This window comes from Peromyscus eremicus, chromosome 3, assembly GCF_949786415.1.
Source record: "Peromyscus eremicus chromosome 3, PerEre_H2_v1, whole genome shotgun sequence".
Taxonomy (NCBI): Eukaryota; Metazoa; Chordata; class Mammalia; order Rodentia; family Cricetidae; genus Peromyscus; species Peromyscus eremicus.
The window spans coordinates 97,726,438-97,734,682 of NC_081418.1; the positions used below are offsets into that span (position 1 = coordinate 97,726,438).

The following is an 8,245-nucleotide window of genomic DNA, read 5'->3' on the forward strand; positions in this document are numbered from 1 at the left end:
GTCCCAGCTCCTGGCAGGCAAAGCATGTGGTGTGGAAATGGGAAGTGCGGGGCTATTACATGCTTAAAAGCCTGGTAGGTGCATGCACCAGAGCAATCACCTGGAGTGTATCTTTCAACACTGAACCTGTTAGGCTAACCTGCTGGAAGTGCTGAGGACATGCACAGCAATGTGTTGAGGATACCATCCTACTGGGGAGGGGGTAAAGTGCATTTATTTTCTTCCATATGTGTTTTTAACAACAACAAAAAAGCTCCTCCTTCTAACACTCACTGTCAGCTGGATGGGGGAGGGGGTGCAGGCCCTAGAAGGTATAGGAATAGAAGGCAGTGGCATTGATGCTATAGTCCAGGGGAAGCTGGTATCCAATGTGCTTGGCTCCTAGGCTGGCACCTCCCAGTGCAGAAGAATGCTGCAGCTTCATCAGGGTAAAGCTGGAAAAGGATTTCTGGGCCTGCAGCTCTCGGCCCTGAGTCAGTGCCAGGAGAAAGCCTGGAGAGAAGAACATAAAGAAGAGATCAGCAGCTAGGGCTTCAGTGGAGATGCTGGAGACCCCATGCCCAAGCATCCAGCACAGAGGCACCAGGATGCTGTGGGTCCTGGGACCAGCAGCCCAAGGAACACATACTCAACTCCAGAGCATGCAACACCCACAACTTCTTGGTGCCAGAATCCAGTAGGGACCCTGAGCTGTTTCAGAGTCTAATGTAAACCCTGCAACTGGCTGAGCTGAGGCTGCCATGCTAAATTCTTTCTTCTGACCAGAATGGTGACTAAGGCTACCACACTGGCCTGAGCTATAAGGGGATGGAGAGATGGCTCCGTGGTTAAGGGTATTTGCTGCTCTTCAGAGGACGTGGGTTCAGTGCCCAGCACCCACATGGTGGCTCACAATACCTGTAACTCCAGTTCTGACAACCCTCTTCTACTCCTCCTTGGGTACTGCACATCCATGGTGCACAGACATGCTGGCAAAAATACCCACACAACATAAAAGTAAATAAATCTTAAAAAGTGATTAACACATCACTTGGAATAGAACATCTTTTCACCAGCTCAAGAGCTAGAGCTGTATAGCTCTACAGTAGAGCACAGGTTTAGCAACCCCAGGAGGGGGTCACGTGCTGACCTCACTTCACCCTCCTTTCCAGCTGTATCTGTTGTCTTCGCCCACACATGCCCATGCAGACTCACCTTCCTTCAGCATCTCCCAGCTCTTCCACACTGAGCCCACACACACAATGGGGAGGCCAAGCTTCCCTTGGAACAAGACCTGGGAAGAAGGCAGAAATAGGACACTGCAAGCTGACCCTAGACCTTGTCAGGGCCTTGGGATGTTTCCTCAGACCAACTTCAGTCCAAGACACTCTCCCTCTAGTGGGGAAACTGAAGGTGGACTCAAGGAAAAAAAAGGGAGGGAGAAGCGGCAAGGAGGAAAACAGAAGTCATGAAAGTAAGGCAGAGAAGAGGAAAGGAATGGTCAAATGGGAAGAAGTTGAGTAGGAAGATGGAGAGCCTAGAAGACAAGCACCACATGAAGTCAGTCTCTACAGATTCAGATGCATCAAAGCACATAGAGTTTGATGGGGCAGTCTCACCACCCTAGGCCAAGGGCCAGACCTCCTCCAGCTGCCACCCGCCTTGGTGTCTTGCTTCAACTCACCGGGTCAATCACTGGCAAAACTGCCACAATATGTTTGCCCAGTATCTCCCCAGCCTTCCTGAAGATGTACCGGGAAAGGAGATCTCCCTGCTGTGCACCTGGAGCATGGAAGAGGAAGAGGCTGGAGAATACAGGAAGCAGCCTATCTACTCTAGCCACTCTCTCCCTTCCGTAAGGCAGAGGCCAAGTCAATGTTAGGTTGGATGCCCACATTGGTAAAGCAAGCCTCCTCCCACCATTCCAGGTACCTCCTCTTCCAGTGCCCTGCCCGAAGCAGCTCACTAAGCTTTGAGAAGATCCTCTCCCACCTCACCAGAGCAGTAGGACTAGACTCCAGTGAACTGTTAAACCATATTGCTGGTTATCAGCCCTACAGACAAGGGACCCGGAGAAGACTGCTGACACCCCTGTTGGTGACCAGCACTCCCAACAGTGTGCTGCTGGCCAGCCCCATCCTGGCTGGTATTTCGAGCCTTAGTTCTGAGATAAGTCCTGGGGCCAAGGAATCCAAGTTAAAGGGGGGCAGACCTCACATTGAAAACACAAGGTGTGACAGGCAAGCTCCTCCCAAAGCCAATACAAGCTGCCTGAACTTTCCAATCCCTGCTTCTGTGAATTTGCCCAACAGACACACTTCAGGTTCTCAAACTCACGCCTGTGGATTGCATCAGCCACATGGCCACCAGGGAGAGAAACACAAGACAATCCAGTGCTGTCTGCTCCCACCTTCGCCCCATCCACCACACCAAGTTGAGCCACAGACTCCAGGGTACTTGGTGAGACAGCCACCAGCACACAGGCTTAACCACGCACCACCCTCCCATTAGACATGCTTTTGTGGAACCAAGCTACAAACAAGCCGGCACCTGCAGTACCTTCTGCAATTTTCTGGCAAAACCCAGCAAACTTGGATTTATCAAAGTCCCTATACAGGTGGGTGAGGATTCCTAGCCGATCTGGCACCTGAGGAACACAAGAGACACAAGCAGTCAATAGACACAGAAAACCCCTAGTTTGTCACCCCAAGTGGCCTTCCCAGTATATATGTCCATTGGAATGACCAAAATATTTTGAGACTTTTTTAAAGCTTTAAAAATTACAGGAATTTGAGATTTATCATTTGAGTAGTTTTGTCTTCCTCAAGATCAAATTCACTGAAGAACTCTTAAAAAGATTGCTTGAGTTAAAGAGGAGTCCCCTACAGTCCCTAAGTAAGAGTAGCAAACCAGAGGTTCTGAGAAGTGCTGCAACCAAGATATGGATTCACCTCCCAAACTGTCTTCCTCCACCACCACCAATCTAACACATCACCCTTCTGAGTCCCCCAAAATACAGATTCTCCAGAGTACATTTTAGTGGGGGTGGGATAAATATATCTACAGAAACATTACAAAGTGTTTTATATACTTGTCTCATTTGGCTTTGTTTAAATTTTTTGCAAAAATGCTGAAATTCCTAAGAGGCAGTGGCAGCCACACTGGTCTGAACACACTGCCACATTACTCTAAATCCTGTCGTTTCCCTGTCACTTCTCCACGTTGCTCTTCTGACCCACCTGGAGACCCCCATCCCCTTCTCCTGCAGCCTCCCCTGTGGACTCCCCAGTGTCCTACACTAGGTGTACATGACTGTGGGGTAGGCAGTACCTGGAAATAGTTGAACATGGCCTGCTTGACATAGCCAATATCGTGAGGAGCTGCCTCCAGGTTGTCCATGGAATCAAACACAATTTTTATGGCTTGGTGTGAAATCCAGTAGGCTGCAGGAGCAGAGGGAAAGAAGACAGCCAATCACAGAGGCCATCATCTCCTCACCAAGAAGGAGTCTCAAGCCCAAGACCAGTTAGAAGTCAGTGATCAATCAGTGGCTCCCAGTAGGGAGGGAGGCTTTTAACCAAACTATCTGGCAGACCCAGACAAGGGAAAGCTGGTGGGAAGACTGAGTAGGTAAACTTGTCACACTGGCTCCCATTCAAAGACAAGGGTGTTGAGCTGTCATACACAGCTGCAGATACATCATGAGCTGGACCCAAAAGCCACCAAAGAAATGTATACATGCTGCCCTAAAAGTAGTGTCAGTGGGCAGTGTTTCTAGACCCCTTTCCCACTGGCAGAGAATCTCTGGACACCTATGGCCTTAACCTTCAGTTTGAATCCTTCCCTTAGGTCTCCAAAAGTCAACAGAAGTAGGCTGCACCACCATGCCATAAACTGAACCTTGGGCATGAGAGGCTACTAAGGAGCAAGATGGTAACTGTGATTCTCCTAACACTACCCTGTACTCTGAAACAGGTTTAGGTGCTATTTAGGGACATCTGTTTAGGTTTAGGGACCAAGAGGGCAGGGAGAGGGAGGGGGTATGTTCAGGCCCTACGTGTGCTCACCTGAGCCCTCATCTCCCATCATATGGCCCCAGCCACCGCAACCATTCTCGGAGCCATTGGGATTGACAAGCCTACAGTTGGAGCCAGTTCCAGCGATGAGCACAATCCCACCTGGGCAGAGGGGATGGGGGCTCAGTGTGGCCAAGAGCCTGCACAGAGCAGCAGCTTCCCACTGCAAAAGATAGGACAGAAACCAGCCCCACAGTGGATGGACCACCACCCAACCTCCCAGAGCAAGCAGCCCACTTGCTTCTGTCCAGGGGATGGAGGAAGAACACAAATCTGCATCTCTTCAAGGGAACATGGCTCCCTGCCAGCTAGATTTCAAATGATCTTGGTTTACTGAGTACCTAATGCCAGAGACTATAGCAGACTGTTCTTACAGTGACCATCAGCACCCTAAATCATAGACAGCCACTCCCCCTTCTACAGAAGTGAAAACCCTTCCACAACTTCTCAAAGATGGAAGGCCTCTCAAAAATCAGAGCCTAAGCCAGTTTCAGTTTTGAGATGGTCCCATAAGGTAGCCCTGGCTGACCTAGGACTTATTTATGTAGAGCAGGCTGGCCTTGAACTTGCAGTGGTCTGCCTGCCTCTGTCTCCTGAGAGCTGGAGTAAAAGGTGTTCACTGACATGCCTGGTGAGACTCAGTTATATACCAGCATACTACCGTACCCACAGAGTCCTACACTTTCTCTTTCGTACCCGCCATCTTCTGCCCCCATAGATTCCACCCCTCACTTCCCACCCAGACACTTATCCTGCCCTCCTTCCTCCTATGTCCCTGGTCCCTGGTCTAGCAAGGGTTTTAATATGCCCAGGAAAGGACAGCTGGGACAGAATAACAGTGGCTGCCTTCCAGATGTTTGTAAGAGAAGTTTTGCCAGTTGTAGGTAAGGGGCTTTCTCCATAAGACAGTTCAGTTCTCAACCCCATCCCCCCTTCACATCCTTACCATTCGGTGTAGCTGTGGCAATGGAACCTGCTGCATCAGTGGTGATTATGTAACTTTCACTCAGGTGGGGAAATCGGCCCTTCAACTCCTCTATCAGGAGCCTCACTGATTCCTCCTGCTCCCCACCACTCAGGGACAGGCCCTAGGCCACAAGGGAGAGGGACACGCTGAGCAAAGAAAGAAGGGAGCATCCCCAGATCAGTTCTTTTCTTAACCCCTCTCCTCCTGACTGACACCCATATGGCCATACTCTGCTCATCTACTCTATCTCCCCACCACCACAGTAAGCCCTTAGAAGGCCATGCCTACAGGGACAGCCTAGCCTAGGAAAGGGTGGAAGAAAGGAAGACACAGGCAAAGGAGCAAGGTGAGAGGATATGGAGAAAGCAGCTTGGCTTGACATTGACGGGATCTGCCTGCCTGCATAGCTCCCTTGCACATCTGAGAAGTAGCCAGTCACAGCAACCTGGGAGAAGAAGAGCTAACATTTAAAGAGCCCTCCAGGTTACAGGGTGCTGACCATTTTGGAACACAATCTCACTATCTCACTTTCCCAACAACTCTTAGTATTTGTATTTGCAAAATGAGGAAACTGAGGCTGAGAGAAAGAAAGGTGACTAACTTAAGGGACACTATGCTGGGTGGCAAAGCTGAGATTCAAATCAAGGTACCAATGGGTCTCTGGAGCCCCATGCTCTTAAAAAACATTCTCAGCTATATAAGATCGAGGGTCCTGGCCCTAGAGACCTTTTCCTCTCATCATCAAACTCATCTAACCCTACTGGCCACCTGCTTCAGCACTGTTGACAGCCCCAGCTCCAGGTGACTCACCAGGCTTCGAAGGGGTACCTGAGGATCCACTCCAGCCTTCTGTTTGGCAGTGGTCACCATCTCGTTGATCCTCTCAACACACTTGTCTGTGCCAATCAGCTGGCCCCAACAGGGAAGGAGGAGTTAAAAAGGCTTGCAGGACCTGTACTGCCCCTGTCAGCTGCTAAGAGGTCCAGCCACCACCTGAACAGGAGTTACAGCACATTAAATAAGAACCAAGCCCTCTGGTCCCCTCAGGATGGCTTTTTACCCAGTGGTTTGTGCTCAGTCCATCTGCTTCTGACAGGATTTTCCCATCCTCAGAAAGTAAAAGGGCTTTGGACCGTGTGCCTCCCCTATAAAACACAAGTGGGGAGGAGACTCAGTCCTGCTAAAACTGCAGACAGAGCCAAGCTTGCATAGTAGTCCCTTATTGGAGTCTAGGGTAGAGACAGCTTTAGCAAACCCAACCCCTACTTCCAAACCTACCTGTTTAGTGTCTGCCACACTCTGGAAAGGGAAATGGAGCCTTGCTCATTTTCTCCTTGTAGGTCCTACTTCCCCTGCAAGATCCCACTTACTCATCCCCTAGACCTTAAAACTTGTCTGATGGGGGCTTCTCCACACATTAGTAAGCCCTAGTGAGCAGGACTGCTCTGAATTAAGAGTGCATTAGGTTGTTTCGTGTCTGCTTCTCATTATGAGCTCCACTAGGTACAACTCCAGAGTGATTCCCTATCCTAACCGGCCCAGGGCCTGGCCAAAGCAACTTAGGGTAAATACATCGGAGGAGAAAAGCAGATCTCTGCTCCTCTCACAACAGCTGAGAGCCACTTTCGAGACCCATCTCCTGTCACCAGGGTCTTCAGGACACTTGTGAGAAATGATCACCAGGCAGGGAGAAATTCATACAGACCTCAACAACTAAACCCTCTGGAGTTAAGCGGCATAGAGGAAGAGTGGCATTCGGAGGAGTGATGTCCTACTGATCAGCACTTCCTGAAATGTAAAACTCGATGATCCAACTCAAAGAGGAAATCAAGTTCGGAGGGGATATTAACGAACGAGACAGCTGACTAAGAATCCCAAATCACTTCTTGACAAAATAGGGAAAATTAAGCTCTTCCTTCCAGATGACTATAACAAGGCTAAGCGCAAACTCCTACATTCTGCTAAGGGTTTTTCCTTGTTTGTTTTTAAGGGGTCACAAACCAAACAAAACAAAAAACACCAGAGGCCGTCCACCTTATCAATTCACGGAGACACTTTAAGGGTAAGTCAGCAGTGAGCTGTTATGATATCAGACCCTCCTCCTAGCATGTCCTGGTTTGACACACCCAGATCCACAAAAGAAGTTTATCGTGCGCAGGGGACAGGCCAAATCACCATCTTGCTCACTCTTGTTCTTGATTTACATATGTGGCAATTGAGGCCCAGAGAGGGCTGACATCGCACCCAAAGCCATGCCCGGCAGAGCTACTTCCCAAAGTCCAACAGACCAGTTTCTGAACAGGAGACTGTGGGAACCAACAGCAGTGGAGGGTCCCAGTCCCCAGGACAAGACGGTGGTCTGGGGGCAGCTGCTCAACTCCCGGCTTCCCTTGGCCATAGATCTCAGTCTGGGCTTCCGCCTCTTTCCCACGTCCACTCGCGACCAGCAACTTCCCACCTGTCCCCAGCTCTGTACAACTCTCTTCACGTTGACACAAGACCGCGGGAAGGTGGCGGCCGGGAGGGGTGTGGTCGTACCGTGGAGCCCGGAGGCTCGGCACGTGGAGAAGGCCGCCGCCCCCCGACCCGCCGCTCCCTAACAGACAGCCTCGGCCCGTCCAACGCTCACCCTTCCACGCCGCCAAAGAGCGCAGCCATGGTACAGTTGCCACCGCAGGTCCCTCTGAGGCAACCTCCCTCTCACTGGGTTGATTCTCTCCGCCCACCGCCGCGCACCCGCCCCGTGTCATGTGACCTCGGCGCGCACGCGCAGGGTACGAACTGGCCCAGCCTCTGTGGCCAAGGTTGGCCAGTACTAGCCCGCTCGGTTCCAGCCCTGAGCTTCCACCCGGAGGCCGAACCTCAACTGAGAAGCCTGGGAAGGTGTTCGAGGGAACGCCGGAAGCAGGCAACCGCACGGTGAATTATGGGGCGCCATGGGGCGCGCACGCGCAGACGCATGCCGAGGCGTGCTCAGAGTCTGGCGGAAGTGCCTGAGGACCAGGGCGGGGAACCAAGGTTTTGTCCCCTCCTGCGCAGCCTGGGGTCTGTCTACGCTGCGCTGAGTACTGAGCCGGTACTGGGCAGAAGGGCCCCAGGCTGCTGTCAGCATCGGTCTAGCGGTGGTGGGGCTCAACAGAGCCTCAAGTTCCGTGCATGTCAGGCAACCACTCCACAGGTGAACTGAGCCTAGCCTGTTCTTTTTGGACAGTATCTCATCTGT

At 51.3% G+C, this 8,245-nt stretch overlaps 1 protein-coding gene across 4 annotated transcripts; it reads right to left on the reverse strand.

Annotated features, from left to right (window-relative positions):
- Window positions 1–286: 286 nt before the first annotated feature.
- Nagk (N-acetylglucosamine kinase) lies at window positions 287–7,959 on the reverse strand. 4 transcript variants are annotated; one of them, XM_059258105.1, is made up of 10 exons: window positions 7,884–7,959; window positions 6,083–6,167; window positions 5,833–5,931; window positions 5,002–5,143; window positions 4,047–4,157; window positions 3,310–3,422; window positions 2,539–2,626; window positions 1,664–1,761; window positions 1,195–1,273; window positions 287–492 (listed from the first exon to the last, which is right to left on the reverse strand). In XM_059258105.1, exons 3-10 carry the CDS (start codon window positions 5,890–5,892, stop codon window positions 305–307), a joined length of 879 nt encoding a protein of 292 aa, XP_059114088.1. In that variant the 5' UTR covers window positions 5,893–5,931; window positions 6,083–6,167; window positions 7,884–7,959; the 3' UTR covers window positions 287–304. The 4 variants fall into 4 exon arrangements, with proteins under 4 accessions (XP_059114088.1, XP_059114085.1, XP_059114086.1 ...); XM_059258102.1 differs by lacking the exon at window positions 7,884–7,959 and adding an exon at window positions 7,652–7,877; XM_059258103.1 differs by lacking the exon at window positions 7,884–7,959 and adding an exon at window positions 7,481–7,611.
- Window positions 7,960–8,245: the final 286 nt, after the last annotated feature.